Here is a 19,349-nt window from a genome sequence, read left to right as displayed (position 1 = left end):
AAGAGCAGATTTTCAAGAACCCGAGGGAAAGCTGTGTCCTGCTGTTGCAAGTCAGTGATCCTTCTTGTGCCAAGACTTGAGTTTTGAGTTGGGCACTATGCTGGGGCCTCTCCTGAAGCTGACTGTGGGAAGGTTTGACCAAGAGCGCCTCTCAGCCTGCATACTTGAGTAATTCTTGGAAACTGTAGAGGCTCTGGGTCCTCAAAAGACAAAAGCATTCCCTTAAGAAGCTGGCAGAGCTTGTGAATGTCTTACAGCCTGACACACCTCTGCAATTGTCTATAGATTGAACAACTGGTTGGCATCCGTTAACAGTTTCCAGGATACTGCATTTCATCTAGTTTATCCTTCCAATAGATTTTAACATATCCACACCCTGAATGACTAGTCTCCTGGACAGAAGGAAGAGTGGTGGTGGAGGAAGAGGGAAGTCTGAGGAAATGGGGGCATGCACATGCCCCCAAGGACTTATCTGTACTTAACATATTTCTGTATAACTTATATTGCTCAGGAGTTTGAATAATCCATATCCCTGAGCAGCTTAAGTTGTACCGATTTTAAGTGCTCGTGTAGACAGTGGCTTCTCCCACCAATATAACTGCTGCCTCTGTGAGGCAGAGTTGTTATACTGATGGGAGAGCTCTCTCTCCATTGGCTTAGAGCATCTTCACCACCACTAGTGTAGACCATCCCTTAGTATGGGGGGAGAAATGAGGCACACAAACCCTTGGTGCGGAAGAGATTGGGCATCCTGGTATAGGTGAAGTGGGCACACAGAGCTCCATCCAGGGGGCAAGAGAAGGGCATCAAGCAGGGGAAGATGTTGGTCTTTGCCCTAGGACTGAGGGCTCTCACAGTTCCCTTGTCATGGGGACCCTATATGGGAAAGGGAGAATAGAGGTGTACACAGAGCTCCTGACATGGGTCAAGTGGGGTTACGCAGATCTCCTCGCAGTGGGGGTTTGGGGAACCTTGATGGGGGAAGAAGACAATGGAGGACACACAGCCACAGCCATGGAGGAAGGAGAGAATGTTGGTGTATGCAGGGCTGCTGGTGTGGGAGAATGGGGGGATCGTCCTATGGGAGGAGGGAAGGAATGGGAGTTGCAGAGAACCCTGGATGGGGGAGATTGGGAGAGTTGCAGGGAGCCCATAAAAAAGAGGGGAATGGATGGGTGTCACACAAGGGGGGCAGGATGTGAAAAGCCCCTGGTGTACACAGTGTGCTGGACCTACATGTGCTGGGCCTACATAAGATACAAAGTGTCAGGACCCTCGCCCCCAGCTTATACTGTTAATGAGCAAGTGATATAAAAATCAGGGTTTGAACCCTTTTTCCTTGGCCTTCGACACTGAAAGAGTGTTTACTGGGGCTTCTCTCCTCACTGCGACTCTCTCAGTGCGCTATATCGAGCTCATTACTCTTTTCCCTACTCACACAAACATGTTGCCATTTGTGGGTGTGCAGAGAAGCATTTTACTACTGGGAAGCCTTGTCCCAGGTACCTGTGGAGTGAGAATTGTGGGTGTCAACCTATGTACCCTGTTAAGGAGCACTTAATCCAGCCTGTGCTCGGAACAGATGCAGCTATGCCATAATGGGATTTCCTGGGGTGAGTGAGAAATCAGTTCCCTTCCCATGTTAAAATGGCTCTGACTTAGTAAAGCCCTGAGTCTTACTAGGTCTCTCCTAAAATACTCAGTGTTAATGCTTTCAGCTCCCTCTCCCACTCTCCCCAAAAGAGAGAGTGCAGTAACTTCTCAGTGAAGGAAAGGAGCTGTTCAAGCATTTTTAGAATCAGGATTTTTCCTGCACATACAGGCTTTGAGGACATAAGACCCAAGTGGGTACTTCTGGTTAAAACCAAATGTTAAACTAAAATGTTACATTTAAAAATAACTAAGTTGGGAGATTCCTAAATCTGCAGGTGGGTGCAGCTGCTGCTCTACTATTGAGATGTAGCCATATCTTCAGAAGGGGACTTTGTTCCAAAAGATCCCATACAAATGAGGACACTACATAGAAACCTCAAAGCCTTGACTGGAGCCATTCAAGCCAAGTATTTCCTAACCTTACAGGGAAAAGCTGCTTGATGGAAAGCAAGTGGCTCGTCATCTAGCGGTATGATCCTTGTTTTGAGCATGAAAATGAAGGGAGGCAGCAACTCTCATTATCAAATGTAGCATAGGAATCCTGTACCAACACCAAGATTATTCTAGAAGGGACTGTTCCCTTAGCAAGGGAAAAAATCTAGAACAAACTCCCAAGGAAGGCCTAGATTATATTCTCTTCCCAAATCACAGGAGCCAACAAAATCCTCACATGACAAACAAAAATGAGCATCTATATAAGAGCTTGCTATTCCTCTGAGACTTTTCCTTTTGTCCTACCCTCTACATGCAGAGTCTGAAACAGTGCTTGGTGGTAGTCATAGCCAGGCTCACCTTGCACATTATGCAGCTATACCCATAGATGGACAATATGCCAATGTGTAGTGTTCAGAGAAACAGACCCACTCACAATTATCCAGGTGTTGAAAATGATTAACCCATCAGTTGAAAAAAGAACTTTTTGAACCCAAGAGAATGTTCAACTCGCTGTCATAAAAGGCATGGCTGTGGCCATCACTTTACCACCATAGTAAAGATTTAAAATCCACAGCAGCTCCTGGTGATTTTTAAAAAAGCCTACAGGAATGTAAGCCTTGGATTGGGAGTATGACTCAAGGTATGGAACCTTGGGGGAAGCTGGGAAGGCTGGGGATAGATGACAGGTGACTTGGGAAGCTGCTGGGGGCAGGGGAAGGTCTGCTGGTACCAACTGGGCCAAGAAAAGCTTGTGCTGCTGTAGAGATCTCTACAGGCACCCTGACTTGGGGTAGTAGAGAAGCCCTAGGAGCAAGGAAAATGCCAATCCAGTTGACAACTTCTTATTGCTTTTGGCAACTGTATCCTTTTAATTAATCCCTTGTACACTTGATAGCTCATCATAAATCCAACATCACCCTAATGTTCATTGCATAAAGTAAAAGTAGCTTTGTAATCCTGCCAGTGAAAGTCATGGATTCCATGAGCATCTAGCTCTTTCACCAAAAAAACAAAAACAACTTTTTCTGCCTCCATCTTGTTGGTGAAAGACTTAGTCTGCATTCCTGCAAAGAAGGTGGTGCTAATAAAGGTATTACTGCCATTCCTATGAGGACAACTGCAAATCAAACCTCCCCCTGTAGAGGAGAGAGGTTTTTAAATTAATCCACTAGAGGTACAGTGGCCTCTGTAACCTGCTGCCTAGAGGGATCACCATTGAGACAAGGTTGCTGTTAGTAGAAGGATGCCTCTGAACAAGTGTCATCATTTGGTGGGTGGGGAAGAGACATTAATCCCTTCGTAAATGCTTATTGGGACTTAGAAATGCTTTAAGAGGGATGTCCAAGGGGAGCAGCAGATGCAGAATTGACTTTGCTGCTATGAATGGTGTGTTGAGGATTGCTCCTGGCAACACTGTTGCTGGCACAGAGAGCAGGTATGAAGGGAAATGAAGATGTCACTGTGGGATCCCTTCTTTGAGTGGAAGGGAGAGGTGAAGATGTTTCCGTAAGTTCAAATATCTGCTCTAGGCAACTGTCAACCATAACCGTATAGAAAAGCTACTTCCTGTACATAAAAGGTTCTAGCTGTTGTGTGCCTTCATAAGTGTACATAACATACACATTTGCAAATACGTAATTTGCGATCTTGGATTTCTTGGTATTTAGAAATGGCTAAGCTGGCATTAGCAATTTTGAGTGGTTGTCCAACTAAGACCTGAATTCTTAATTTGAGAGGAGGAAACTGCTTTTTTGGTGGAGAGTGGATGGAAAGGGGAGGTGGGAGGGTGGCAGGAAATGCACTTAGTCCTTAATAGATCATTTACCTTCTCTGCAATTCCGTTAAATATCTTAGCCAGCAGAAAAGAAGCATCTTCAGTACAATGCTGTCCCATACTACTGATATTTCACAATGCTAAACATCTTACTGCTCTCCACAGTTTATGAATTATGATGACATGAGACTCTTATCACACCTGACTGATTATAATACTGGCTCGTGTAAGCTTTTTCCATGTTACAACTTTTCATTTTGGTTTGTTTTACAAAAACTTTTAAAATTTTCTCTGTACCCTGCTTTAAAGAGCAGGCAACTTACTGATATACTCTTCTTGAATTAGCCAGCAGGGGACATAGAGCATGGAGTGAAATCCATCAGGGAGTTGTCAGCATGACTTCTGTTTTGCTCAGCCATTAAGGATAGTGAGCTAGAGGATTATACATACATGTAATCATTAGGATTTACTTGGTGGAACATTTGCTACTTGTAATTTTCATGCCATTAAAAAACATCTCCTGACAGTCACACAAACTTAGTCTTTTATATTGTGCTGTCACTGCATTAAGCTCTGAATTTCTGAATGTGCTTTCTCAAAGTTAATATAAATAATTTGTTTGAGTTGCATTTTCATAGTACGATATTGTATTATTACTGGATGCCTCATTTAAATAAGTGTAACAAAGTGAGGGTTCCACTGATTGTTGAAATGGACACATTAGTATACCTTGAAGTTAGCCAGATTTGATCACACTGGTGTGTAATTATTGAAACAATACTAACAGTGGCAATTTTTGTATCTTAGGTTGCAGGTTTTCAACAAATACCTAATGGTGACAGTGAGACAATGATTCCCGTACTGACTTCAAAAAAAGCAAGTGAATTGCCCGTAAGTGAAGTTGCAACCATTCTTCAAGTAAGTAGCAAGTAAATGGTTAAAACAAGACTATAGCAGTATTGTAGCAGCTATTTAAGAGGTTATTCAAGGACCGATTCTATGTACTCTTTTATGCAAATAGATACAAACATTGGCCTTCAGCTTGATTTCAACTATTAGCTATTCTGAATGCAAGCCTGATTTTTTTTTTTAAATTGGCAGTTGAAACTCTGTTTTGAGAAACCTTTCACTAACATTTCAAGCACCATTCAAAATAAAGTAGAAATTAAGAGCAAGTGTCTCAGCTTAAATATTTTTAAAAATTCATAATGAAAGGACTCTGCCGTCTCTAAAAATCAAGTCCCATGAAAGAAAAAGTAGGTACCTTTATCGCTGCCTTTGAGAATATTTAAAAAAATAGAATTGCTCTGTTCTTCTTACAGACTTCTTAGACTAGGCTTTCTATCTTAATAAGTAAGATGTTGAAGGCTTTTTAAAAAATATTTTTCCTTGATATGGCTTTTCTTAAATACTTTATTAAAATTATTTCCTAGACATTATTCTTGAAGCAGGTATCTGTCAAGTTTGGAAGTGACTTAAGTCTCAGTTGTGTGTGAATAAGATTATAAATATTTTTTTAGTTTTAAAAAGGCAAATATTTTGCTTTGGAATTGCCAGTTGCTTGTGAGACATCACTTTTTTTGTTTTCTCCTACCAAGAAATGTTGTTGTCTTCCTCCTTGGAAGCACTGGCAAAATGGCTATTTGTAAACATGCTATAAAATATATTTCAAGAGCAACTTGACTACATTAGACAGTTTAGTTTGACATCTAATAGCAGTTGTGTTAACTTAATCAATTTTTTTTAAACAATTTAAAAATCTGGTGTGTATTGGGGACCTGTTCAGCTTTGAAGTGTTCTGAGTTGTGCAAGCTCTGTAAGGCCATGAATGTTGGCTCTGTATCAACAGAAAAGGTTGGCTTTTTTGTGAAACACCATATTTTCTGCACAAGTTTCCTGCACCACTTTTTTCCCTTCACCTATCCCCCATATATCCTTAAAACACTTTAGCAGCCCTCCGGATGGGTGGAACACTATCACAGTGTCCTGAATCATCTTCCAGCTGCCACTTGTTCAGAGCTGGATGATCTGGCAGTCACTGCGGTTCTGGATCCAGACATTTGTACCGATGCTTCAACATTGGATGAAGTAAAATGTGTCATCTCTAAACTGAAAAACAGATGTGCAGCCGGTGCTGATAGCACTCCCTCAGAGCTGCTAAAATTTACTATTGATCCTGTAGCACAATTACTTCTGGTCATCTTTCATCTAGTGTGGAGAACTGGAACCCTGCCAACTGCCTGGAAGGATGGTATTGTGATCTCACCTTATAAGGGCAAGGGACCACGCAGTGAATGTAAGAGCTACAGGCTGATCACCTTGCTCTCCATTCCAGGGAAGGTGGTGGTGCATGTTTTGCTGGCACACCTGGAGCATTTGCTACATCAGCAGCATTGTCCCCAGCAGTCAGGCTTTAGGAGGAATAGGTCCACATTCGATGCCATTTTGGTCCTTTGCTTGTTGTCAGAGATACACCGTGAGTTCAGGAAGCCCGTGCAGGTAGCATATGTTGATCTCAAGGCTGCTTTTGATTCAGTAGACAGTGTTGCGTTATGGAAGGCCTTAAAGGGCATAGGTGTCCTTACCACTCTGCTGGACTTGATTAGAGAGCTGTATAATGAAATCACTGCCCATACTCATCTGGGGAACCAGATGTCAGCACCTTTTAAATCAGTATCTGGTGTTAGGCAAAGTTGCGTTTTGGCCGCTGCACTCTTTTGTCGGGCAATGGATTTCATAATGCAGTATTCAGTCAGGTCCAGAGGCATTGAGATTGGTGATCTCTCGCTCACAGACCTTGACTACGCTGATGACATTCTTATAGTACAGCGCCCCGACAGGTTTCGTGAGGCATATTGAGACCAATCTTAGCAAACTCCTCCTCCATATTTCATGGTCAGAGACAAAGCTACAAAATTTAGGACCAGGTCCACCCATGACTCCAATCTCTTTGAACAATGAAACCATCAAATAGGGTGACCAGATGTCCCGATTTTATAGGGACCGTCCTGATTTTTGTGGTGGGTTCCCCCCTTCTTACATAGGCTCCTATACCCCCCCCCCAATCCCCTGTTTTGATTTTTCACACTTCTGTCTGGTTACCCTGTCATCAAATCAGTTCTATACTTACCAGCTGCTCTAATTCTCAAACAGCAGTTCTCCATAGGATTGGAATCGTAGCATCTCCCATGAGCCGTTTACAACGGATGTGGAATCAGCATCATAGTATGACAACTAAGTTCAGGATTTATTTGAGCTGTATCCTTCCCATACTGTTGTACAGCTGCGGAACATGGCACTACGCTGCTCAGACTGGTTAAAACTGGAGGCTTTCCACACAATGTCAACATTGTATATTGGGCATAAACTGGAATGACTTAATCTGTAGTGCAGATGTTTATGGTCACTCAAGCCTACAGACTGTAGGGGCCATTGTCTGCAGGCAGCGCCTTATACTTTTTGGACATGTCACAAGGATGCCATGAGACATTCCAGCAAACGCTGTTCTCTGGGTGGCTTGTAACATCCAGGATAAAATTCCACCAACCAAGGGGTGGAGGGGGCACAGAGGCAGACCCCCTATTACATGGGTTCATCAAGTCTGTTCCGATGTTGGACTCTTAGGCCGTCAAGCCTTTGCAGTTGCACAGGAACAGACCGAATGGCGAACGATTGCTACAACTGACTGTTTAGCTAAGTGTTGAAGAGGATGAGTGGAGGAAGGAGGACTGGGAAAACGGCATGAGGCTGAAGCAGCCTCATAATTCCTTATTCATGGTGCTAACTCTGACCAGGTTTTTGTGTCCATAAATCTTGGGTCAACTTTCAGGGCACATGGTCTTTTGCTGCTGCTTTGATCCCAAAGGTGCACATGCCCTCTTGGTTAATATGAAATGGATGGAGTTTTTGGCCAGTAAGGGACCAGTACTTTCAGAATATGATCTCTCTAAAAGTGTTGACAAACTGAGTCACTAGGCCACTGACCTAATCCTCAAGAACCTGAATGCTGAATACATTTTGACAGTCTATCTGGGTGGGGTGAGTGGGTTCTGCAGAGAATGTGTTATGGATGTGGAGCAGCATCCTGTACTATAGTGTTTCATTATATATATCACTACAAAAGTTTTTTTCCTCCTGCTGACAATAGCCCTTAATTGATTAGTCTCGTTATAGATGGTATGGCAACACCCATTTTTTTCTGTGTGTGTGTGTGTGTGTGTGTGTGTGTGTGTGTGTATCTTCTACTGTCTTTTCCACTGCATGCATCCGATGAAGTGGGTTTTAGCCCACGAAAGCTTATGCCCAAACAAATTTGTTAGTCTCTAAGGTGCCACAAGTACTCCTTGTTCTTCATAGTGTTTGTGGGCTCTTTTGTATATAAAAAGCATAACTTTTTGCTGCTGCTTGTAACCCCCCAATTTTTTTATCTCCTTATCAGTATGTGCTATGTGTGGAGTCAGTAATTGCACATTCTCTCCATGTTCCAATAGGCTGATCTTCAGAATGGCTTAAAAAACTCTGAAGTTTGTCATAGGCGGACGTTCCATGGATGGAATGAGTTTGATATCAGTGAGGATGAGCCACTATGGAAAAAATACATTTCTCAGGTGAGTATGTGGCATTCTCAAGGCACTCAGGACTGAGTGTCACCTTGTTACCCCTCTGACATCAGCAAGTGGGAGTCTTGCCTGTGCTTGGTGGCACCCAGCCAGCCTTTCAGTCACTGAAGCACGCGCTTCTGGGCTATGCCAGCCCTGTCTTTGCCTTGCAGGTTAACAGTAGGTACACCCCAATTCCTGAAGTCCCCTTGAATTGCTCCCCTGTAATATACAGCCCCTGACACTGGCTGCTTGCAGAAATCCCAGATCCTCTATACCCAAAGGTACAGTTTACCACTTTTGCCTTAAATCACCACTCCTGTAAACTACACAGCACTTGTGAGCACTCATAGTAAAACAAGAACAGGTTTGTTTGAGAGAATAAAGATTTGACTAGAAATAAGTGTGTGCTGGAAACACATAGGTACAATAAAAATCACAAAACATGAACCTGGTTCTATGCTTATTTATATGATCACCTTTCCTATCTCACAGTAGTGCTCCCCCCAATTAAAAGAAGAAATTCAGAGCCGTCTGGTTTCCCAAGAACCAGGATCCAAACATTAATGAAAACACCCCTGCTCCAGAAAGGGTTTCTCAGTGAATGCATTGAGTGTTTCTCCTTCCTTCCTCTGTGCTATACTGAAAACAGCCTTTTGATTCTATTCACAAACAGGGTAAACCCTTGTCTTGTTTTATAGTTCCTTTTGTTTATCTTAAATTGTTTTGATTGTTTGCAGTTGTCTCTGATTGAAAGTTTTAGTGTTGTGCAAGTCTAAACAATTGAGTCTTGCATTGCACCACTGGCTAAACAGGGCAGGGTGACACCCTAAATGAGCTGTCACCAAGACACATTATCCCCGGTGACTAATTTAATTCAAAGTCCACAAAGCATGTTTTCAATATAAATACATTATTCCTTAAAATATCACCCATGTATACATCTCATAATAATGATGAATCCTGACCAGTAATGAGCTTTCTGTAGATACCTTTATGGATAAATGTCCTGTATGTGTATTTGGTGTATTGAGTTTGTCAGATCTAAAGTGCAAGTTGTTTGTAAAGAACACCTTTGCTTAGAAGCCCTTGTCAGTTGTTTCCTCCACTTGGTTTTAATTTTTAGTACTTTGTAAAGATTGTTCTCCAGTCTTCAGTTCTCTGCTTTCATGGCCTTAGTACAGTGATCAGTTAGGAATCTGTACTGTAAAACAGTTGGTTTATATATTGTAAGGCCTTTTATTATTTAGCAGTACTCAAAGGTCTTAATTAGACATAATTTGTTTCTGAACCTCGCATTCATGAATGAGTAATCTAACCAAACTGGAGCTGGAACAATTAAGAGTTCTCTGGAGGCTAAAATGTGAACATAAATCACCCCCTCTAGGTGATCATATATAATTCCATATGTGTCTTTGACTGTTGGGTCAATGTTTGTGCCCTGTGTAAAGTACAGACCCCATGTAGATAAGACAATTAAAAAAAAAAAAGGCAAGCCTGGGGAATAATGCACTGGTGTGAGGACTTCACTGCAGTGTAAAGCAGTGCTGCCAGATGAAGAGCAGCATTTTTCATGTCAGCCTTGGCTTGTAGGTGTGTGAGCCTAAACGTTTCATATGAGTGGTGCAGGAAGGTTAGTTCTTTCCTTCCTTTCTCCTCCATAGGTCTACTGCAGCAGAGTACTCATCCTCTTCTCCCTGGCCCAAATCACACAAATCCCACACTACACACTTTTCTGGAACAGCATAATGTTGTTTACAAGACTGGCCAGTTTGTTTCCTGAAACTTGTCAGAACAGCAGACTGTTGTATATTTCACTGAGAAATGAGAGGTGGTTTAGGTTAGAAAGAGTACTGTGCTTGAAGTTACACTAGAAGCATATTCAATCCTCTGGTTTTGGTGGGAGTGGGAAAGGCTTGACCAACTCTTCTCCCTCACCCCCATTCCCCATGTACAGCTTTGGGGGATTCTAGTACTGCTTGTAGCTTCCACCACATGGAAATCTAGTGTGTTTTGAGGACGTTGACCTCCACAATGAAACACCAGATTTTTTTTAACTACTGTCAGTGCTTTCTAGAGAAACTTCCCACACACAATGGGCAAATTCTCTCCTACCCTCATTTTAACTCTTGACTTCATTGAACTAGAAAAGGGGTTGACCATGTCCAATAACTAGTGGCACCACAGCATTATTTAAAAAATTAATAGTAGTAGACTGTCCTAAGCTATCGAAAATAAACTTTAAATTTCAATTAACATATCTATCTGCTATGGACGTACTTCTCTAACAAATTGCTGATGGCCACGTGGCCTTTCATAGTCATGTGCCCTTAATTTAGGTAGTGTAATCTCTGTTTGGACAGGTGGCATTTGACTCTTGTCTAAAAAGAAGAGTAAAACAAGAAAGGCTCCTATAGATCTGAAGCAAGCATGATGTGTATCTAACAAGAAATCTGTATGTACTATAAAATAAGAAAATGTGGATTGAAAACTAAATGCATATTTCTGCCTTGACACCACAAAGTAATGGGAACCCAGTTTCTTTCCTAATTGTAAAGCATTTTAATCCAGTTCAAACATTAAGTCTTTCAATATAAATCAGTCTTGTTTTAAAAGGTAATAAAAACAAATACAAAAAAATTACTCTCATCCTGGGAAGACTGAAATCAAGAGATTTCCATATCCAAATCCACTGTCTTACATACTGTTAAGAATTTCTGTATTCCCCCAAGAGAGCCATTCAGGTGCCTTGAGAGAGTAAAGTTGTTCACACTTGTTTTAGCAAAATCTGTTACCATTTGAAGACCTGTTTCTAAATCACTCATCTAAACAAACTTGGTTCAGTTAGTTCAACTTGACCCAAAGGCAACATATCAAACTTGCTGTGAGAGAGTGAGTTTATAGTCACTCTTCCAGAGTGTTGCTGAATTACTTTTCCTTTTTTTACTTTCAGTTTAAAAACCCCCTTATTATGCTTCTCCTGGCTTCTGCAGTCATCAGTATTGTAATGCATCAGTTTGATGATGCCGTCAGTATCACTGTGGTAAGAAACTGAAATTTGCTTTGTCTTTGGGTTTTACTTTTAGAAAATGGGTATTAAGTTCCAGTAAAATGGCAATTAGCTTGGAAAACACTGGAATATTAAAGTTAATGTGCACTGTATCACTCCTTTCTAACATACAAGACAAGTTACATGCTGCTGTTCAGTAACAGCCTATTCTTAATTGCAAATGGAAAATCTTTTCCACAATGTACAGTTAATAAAACTAGATCTTACGTTTGTTAAAATGTTTGACCAATATATTGACTAGCTCTCAAAGTATATGGACAAAACATTTACTAAATTAAAACAAATGCCAGATGAACTAAAATTACTGAAGGTGACTGACATGTTTTATTGCTACCTTGGCAGTTGCAAACAATCTGTCTAGTATTCCCCTTTGATAGGGATATATGTTCCAAATCTTACTGACCTTCAATCCTAAATTGTGGCTGCATTACGCAATTGAACCATATGTCCTATCAATGACCTATTAAGAGACTCCTTGTTTGTATGTTAAGTTCTTTGAAAGATGCAATCTAGAGTCATCAGCATCATAAAAGTACATTTCAATCTTCTTCTTTTCATCTAGCCAGAAAGAGCAGAAGATGATGCTACCAGAAAAAAAAACTTTATAGAAGTCTGTAGATAAGAGTGAAATAAGCAATACACTAGTGGGCCAATAAAATATTGCTAATTAAATCTGTCTGCAGTAAACAGGAAATTGTCACTTTTAGTGACTTCAAAAAAGTGGTGTCCTAAGTATGTTGTAAATTGTGATATAAGGTGGGTGAAGCGGTAAAATTTTTTTTTATTGGATCAGTCTGTTGGTGAGGAGACAAGCTTGAGTTCTCTCAGAGGTCGTTTTCAGGTCTGGGAAAGGAACTGAGTGTTACAGGAAAGATAGTGGCCGATTAACACCTCTGCAGTCAGAAGACAAAAAGAGAGGGTTAGTGGTTACAGATTGGATTTGTGGCTTATTACAATAGAGTCTCTGTTTTGTCCATTATTTTTTCTAGCAGAATATTAAGCTCCAAGGCCTGTCTTTTGAAAATGTTGTGCAGGTTTCTTTTCAGGATCAGGACTGAAAGGTCAGATATACAGTGTTTGCTTTGTGAAAAGTGTTCACGCTCAAGTGTTTTTATCTTTTTTTTCCCTATGTTGGCTCATTCAAGAGTCTGAGGGTGAAACTAGACAATCACTACAGTTGTTAGGGCATTTAGTGCACTGGATGAGGTGCACCACACGTTGAGAGATGTGTAGGATCCACAGTTCTTTTTGGGGGTGTTGACCATTGTAGTAGTGGAGATATGTCTGCAGGTTTTGCATCTGTTCTGGTAAGGTTTGGTGCCACTTCGTGGTGTTGTGTCCTGGTCTGTGGGGAGTTGTTTGAAGGCCAGATGTGGGGGTTCAGGAAAGATTTCTTTCAGGATGGGGTTCCCATTGAACATGGGTTCCAATGTGGGTTGGTAGGTGTGCAGTCAGAGGAGGTTTTGTTTGTTTTGAAGCAGGTTCTCTTGGTGTATTTAGGTGGCTTGTTTCATGATGTGGGCTACTTCTCTGGTGGTATCTGTTTGGCAAAGGTGAGTCAAGGTGTATACGCTGGACTTTTTCTCCTTGGTGCACGTTCTGTGATATTGGAGTGCCTGGCTATAGATAACCGATTTCTTTGAGTTTCAGATGCCTACTGGAACTACAAAGATAGGTGTGGTGATCTGCGGATTTCTTGTTTGTGGCTGTCTGTAGGGTTCCATTGTTGAAGCAGACTGTGGTGTCCAGGAAGTTGATGCTAGTGTAGGAGTGATCCAGAGAGAGTTTAATAGAGAGGTAGGGGTGGTTGAAGTTGTGGTGGAAACCTCTTAATCTTGTGGTTGCTAAAATACGCTCTTCTGGAAACTGTTGGAGAGGCTTTGTAATAACTTTTTAGATGAAAGTGCGGAAAATCTATCCAACCCCTTAACTTTGAGTAACTTGTCTGTAATAGTACACAGAACCGCAATAAGAAAATCAATACTGCTGGAGAGTAACCATGCCATGAAGGGGTGTAGAACATATAAATTTCACACTAAAATATACAATGCTTTGTTTACAAAACCAGCATATACTCGTATATCTCAAAAGTGAGGCTTAAATATAGTCCTTAAAGTAGTTACATAGCTCTTCTGGTTGCAAAGCTGTAAGTATCTTTCTTGGTTTTTTTTCCCAGTAGTTATAGTACGTAACTCCAGCACTTTTCTAATCCTCTCTTCATTCATATAGATATAGGTATAAATGAAAAGAACATGACCAGTATACCAGCTGGACTGTGTACCTCTCCGGTATCTTTGCGTACATCTGCCTGTTGCCACCTTTTAGAAATGTAGCACAAACAGCATTTTTTCCCCAAACTCTGAATCTCCTTGTTCAAAACATGTATCTGCTTATGTGCTTGAAATTCACATTGAAATTGTTTCTCTGTAACCCAATTTTATGAAGGCTTTAGATGTTCCCCAACATAATGATAAAACTGGTACAAGTTGCTATGTTCTTAAAATAATCTGTTTCAGGTAGTATGGCTTTATGTGTACTGGCAAATATAACTAAGCTAGAGCTAATATGACTGTTTACGCTACCTGATATTTGGAATTTCAAAAACGTAACTGCTTTTATTTCTGTTCAGGCAATACTCATTGTTGTTACAGTTGCCTTTGTTCAGGTAAGAACTCTATTTTGCCAACTTAAATCACATTAGTACTTCATATAAATTCTTCTATGTAAGCAATTGCTGTAGTTTTCCTAGGGATATTGTGCAGTTGTGAATGGCAGGGAAGATTTGTATGTTTCTCAATTTTTTTCATAACAATCTTAGATCTTGTCTATAAACAGTACCGCTTTAATCAGTGTAATAGTTTAGTGGTACACTTACCCAGGAATAGCTGTGTCCACGCTATGGGGGTTGTACTGCTTTAATTACATTGGCAAAAAATCACAACACTAATAGTTACAGCAGTACAAAAAACACTCTTGACTACATAGTTTCTTTATTTTTTTGAGCGACCACAATAGGTTTGTCTTAACAGACTGGTTAACTTCGAAGTGTGGACTTCCCTGGCTGTTTCAGTGCAAGTTATTTTTTCATTGAGCAGATACCATACTGACTCAAGCACTTTGATGTCCACATAAACTGGAAAAATGTGCAGAGCAGTCTTCATTTTTTATCTTGAAAAAGTTGACTGAAAAAATCATACTTCTCAAAGCATATTTTTATTGAAAATTACATACAAAATACAAACTTGAGTTTTTGAAGCATCTGATCTCCAAAAGTGTAAACTATCTATTTTTGTAATCCCAGAAAATGGACTAGTTTTCAACACTGTAATTGAAACACAAGAGTAGTTCCAAAAATAGTATCTGAGCTGAGAACCATTGTGAGAAATTTCAACTCAAAGTTTCAGTTTAAACTACTGGAAAACATGAGCTTACAATGAAAGGACTATCTCAGCAGTAACTTAATCTTTGCTGAAAGCATTGCTCTAATAAGAGCAAAGTACTAAAGGATAAAGGAAGGAACCTACAGGATTCTTTCAAAAAAATTGCATATAGGCAAACTAGCAATATATTAAGATTGTGAGCTTGTCAAGGCTCGCAGTATACTTTGTCTTTTACTCCTGAGAAAATTCTGCGCCAAAAAATTCTGCAAAATTCTGCATTATTTTGTCAAAATAATGCAGTATAATCACACCAGTTTCAATTATTTTGGTAATTGATGTAAACTAAATACAGAAAAAAGTGACCAGTATTCAGCATTTCCAGAACACATGAAAGTTAAGTTACAAATACTTGGTAACCAATACCCTGCATTCCAGTTGTAAACCTGGTTGGCTACTTTGGAAAGTGCTTGGTTCTGTTTGTCCTGATGTTTTGATTGCTTAATAAACATTTTATTTGCCCTCCATTTTTTTTTTTTTAAATGGGTAAGTAAAACAGATCCTGAGCTGTAATCTAACCCCATCGTGCCACTCAGGCACAGGAAAAAAGCGAGAAGGCACAAAGGGAATCCTCAGCTAGGAAAATCTTACTGTCATTTACAGTAAGCCTCCTTTACACCCCTCTGGCAATGTAAAGGAGCCTTAAAACTTTTACACATGTTTTATGCTCCTAGGGGAATTGATTAAGAATGGAACATTAACAACTATGCAGGCAGGTTGCTACATTTCTGCTCTGCCTCGGGACAGAGCCTGCCTCACGCTTACCTCCGAACAGCCCAAAGCCCTACCTCTCCATACCTGGCGAGGCACAATAGCAAGTGAGGGGGCAGTCTCTCTCACTCCTTTGTGCACACACCCATTTCGCGCCCGCCCCCCCCCCCCCTTCCCTGCTGTGAATTGCACTCTGCTGGCTGCTCTGGGTGCTTGCACAGATGTCCCCAGGTTGACAGGGAAGGAGCTCATGTTCCCCTCAGATTTCTTTGCTTCCCCATTTTTTCTGCAGGGGATCAAAGAAATCTGCAGACTATATGAATTCTGTGCCCCTGCAATGGTGCAGAATACCCCCAGGAGTAGTCTTTGCAACACCTAGCAGCTTCTGGGCCTGATTTGGGTTCTCTGGGTACCACCTTTAATACGTAAGGCTGGCTTTAAGTAGTAGGTACAGGTTTATAGAAAAAACAAACAAAAACAAAACTCCACCCCTGTTGATTAGTAATCTTTTCTCTCTCATTTATGTGGTCAGTTTCAAAGGCTTTCTCTCCTCTAATTGCATCTTTTATTTCACTGCAGGAGTACCGCTCAGAAAAATCCCTCGAAGAGCTTAGTAAACTTGTACCTCCCGAATGCCACTGGTATGGCGCCTTCTACTGTTTCAGACTTAATTTAAGTGACAAAGCTGGTTACGCATTAAACTTAATCTGCTGTGAGTGTAAAGGCACTTCAGGGAAAAGCTTCCTGCCATTTACATAACCCTTTGATTTCACATTAGCATGTCAAATTGTTACACTATTATAGAGCGTGCTAGAGGAAAGGATTTCCAACCATAAGGATAGTTAAGCACTGGAATAGGCTCCCAAGGGACTTGTGGAATCCTCATTATTGGAAGTTTTTAAGAACATGTTGGACAAACGTCAGGAATGGTGTAAGTTGGATGCAGGGGTCTGGTCTTGATGGCCTCTCAACGTCCCTTCCGGCCTTACATTTCTATAATTCAATGGATCTGACCTTAGGAATAGTTCATTTTTAAAGCTTTTTAACTTAAGCATAAAATATCACCATGTATCAAGACACTTAGAATGGTGCAAATCAGGTTGTTTTACACCACAGTAATATAAGGACAATCTTGTTCTCAGTGTCCTTGTTTGAAACTAAGGTCTTTGATTGTAATGCAGTGCTAATCTTCTTAGAATCAGTTTTGTTTTTATCCTTCCTGTAGTAGTATGTAGTAGGGATTTCTGCCCCAAACAAAATACAGGGAAGTAATTCTTAAATTGATGATGCACTTCCACTTTTGATTATATATTTGTTCTCCACAGTGTACGTGAAGGTAGGGTGGAACACACACTTGCCAGAGACTTAGTTCCAGGTGATACAGTCTGCCTGTCAGTGGGAGACAAAGTCCCTGCTGATCTACGCTTGTTTGAGGTATGTGTTTAGAAAATTGTCTATTAAAATTGGTTTGGAGGGGGAAGGAGGCAAGAGGGACAGAAAAGGTAAATGAAAACCTATATACAGGAACAAAGATTATTATTGTCTAGTGGTTAAAATACTTTGTTTATAGAGAATGCTAGTGTTTTATTTCAAAGATTAGATTTTTGGGGAGTGTGTGATACACATACATATAGGTGGTTATTAGTTTTCCTGTAACATTTGTGAGGGAATTGGGAGGACCTGATTCTAAATACCCTTTCAATTTTTACTCCTATTTACTGACTTAATTTATTAGTCAGTTAAGTACTTTCCCTAAATACATAAAATACAGCAAGTTGTGAAATGATTCAGACTGGGAAAACAAAATGATCATCAACCATCTGGCAGTTGTTTGTAGCTGATTTTGATTTTTGTTGAATCTTCCCTTATATTAATCTTATTGGTTATAACTTAAATGTTCCAGTTTGTTCATAACTGAGTATTTAAGACATTATAGATGCTTATGTAGTTGTGCCATTCTATTTTATATCCTTTGCATCAGAAATGTAATCTATAAAATTGCCTAGTTCACTAAATATCTGACTTCTAACACGAATATGAGTAGCTGTGTTTAGGTGGTAGCAATAACACTGATCATATTTATAAATCCTCCAAACACCACAAAAAGTGGGATGTATGTTCCTTTTGCTGTCTGTGATCCTTACTTCCCTTGAAGCTGAAAGGTGGTATGTTCTTAATATTGGTCTCATCTCTGATGTTGTTAAACATATTGAATCTATTTCCCCATGTTAAGTATCCTCACACCTTCTTGTCAGCTGTCTAAATGGGCCATCTTGATTATCACTACAAAAGTTTTTTTCTTCTGCTTATAATAGCTCATCTTAATTAGCCTCTTACAGTTTGTATGGCAACTTTCTTGTTCTGTGTGTGTCGTCTTACTGTATGTTCCATTCTATGCATCCAACGAAGTGGACTGTAGCCCATAAAAGCTTACGCTCTAATAAATTTGTTAGTCTCTAGGGTGCCACAAGTACTCCTGTTCGTTTTTATATCTGATGTTAGGCATTTTGAGGTTGATGATGATGTCAGGGCTCTCACATTAATATTTTCAGGACTCTTGTTGAATTAATTGGAAAAGTCTTAGAAGCACTTGCTGTTTGTTAATGCAGGTTTTTCTATGCAGTGTCCTGTCCAGTTGCCTTTTGAGACTTCTTTTGAAAAGCTAGTATCAAATATAGTTATTAATCTACAGTGCATTTTTTCATTGCTCCTGTCTTATATCTGTCATCAGCTCCCTCTGACACACTGTCAAGCCATGGCTTCTTTTGCATTCCATAGTCTCTACCCTAATGCAGCATCTGTTGTGCAGCATCGTATGTTCTACAGAAGTGGCATAAAAACGTGGTTTTTTTGTTTTTGTTACGCACTTTCCTCCGATAACTGTGTTTTTGCTGTTTTTGTTGTCTCACTCATAAAATTTACAGCATGTTGTAGTAACACTACTTGTCTCAGCACCTTTTCTGTTCCCAGAGTTGCACCTTCAATACAATCAGTCATACGTAGCAATAGGCCAGATCAGTGCTTACCACCTTGAGTTTCATAATTACTGATGCTCTTATTTTCCAATGGTTTTCTAATGATAGCCATTCTCTTCCATCAACCATTATAACACCTCCCTTTCCAACATGGTTGTGGGGTTGTATATGTATGTCCGCTCCTGATTCATATTTACTGGGTTCTAAATGTCCCTTCTCAGAAACTTGAAGGCCAATTTAGGTTTTTTGTGGGATAGCTGACCAGGTTAGTATATATCCTGATGGTACACTTGACTTGGACTCTTGTTCTGAACTGTGTTTTTTACATTCCTGATGTGGCAGAGTACAGTAGATACGCTCAGTTTTAGCATAGGTACAAAGGCATGATGGCTGTAAACTACTAGATTCAAACTTTTGAATTTCATACAAAATTGAAAATTTTTACTTTAGATTCGGTGTTAGAGTTGCTTTAAGCATTTCCATTTTAAAGTGTCTTTGACAAAGTTAGAAGCATTTGCAAAGTTCTAATTATGGGCTGAGATTTTGTTCTTGATTTTCATTCTGAAAGCAAAATTTTAGCTTTTTCGCACATGAAAAGTTAAGCCCTTTGGTTTTTTTGCAAGGTTTTTTTGTTTGAACCATTCTAGTGCTTATGCAATTTGAGGTAGAAAATTGAAATTTGACAAGAACCCCTAG

The 19,349-nt window shown here is 40.2% G+C and overlaps 1 protein-coding gene across 6 annotated transcripts in view; it reads left to right on the top strand.

Annotated features, from left to right (window-relative positions):
- The window catches only part of ATP2C1 (ATPase secretory pathway Ca2+ transporting 1), a 141,784-nt gene that overhangs the window by 76,406 nt on the left and 46,029 nt on the right, over window positions 1-19,349 (top strand). For 5 of the 6 annotated variants that reach the window (XM_077811194.1, XM_077811193.1, XM_077811192.1 and 2 more), the window contains 6 exons: window positions 4,670-4,780; window positions 8,353-8,469; window positions 11,414-11,503; window positions 14,160-14,195; window positions 16,258-16,319; window positions 17,004-17,112. In XM_077811194.1, the coding sequence (XP_077667320.1) occupies window positions 4,712-4,780; window positions 8,353-8,469; window positions 11,414-11,503; window positions 14,160-14,195; window positions 16,258-16,319; window positions 17,004-17,112 (483 nt within the window). In that variant the 5' untranslated portion in view covers window positions 4,670-4,711. Of the gene's footprint in view, window positions 1-4,669; window positions 4,781-8,352; window positions 8,470-10,823; window positions 10,916-11,413; window positions 11,504-14,159; window positions 14,196-16,257; window positions 16,320-17,003; window positions 17,113-19,349 lie in introns of those variants that run through there. The other variant, XM_077811196.1, reaches the window with a different exon arrangement.

The sequence above is a fragment of the Eretmochelys imbricata genome, chromosome 2 (assembly GCF_965152235.1).
Source record: "Eretmochelys imbricata isolate rEreImb1 chromosome 2, rEreImb1.hap1, whole genome shotgun sequence".
NCBI lineage: Eukaryota > Metazoa > Chordata > Testudines > Cheloniidae > Eretmochelys > Eretmochelys imbricata.
The sequence above is the reverse complement of the archived record's forward strand: the minus strand, read 5'-3'. Positions and strand labels throughout refer to the sequence as shown.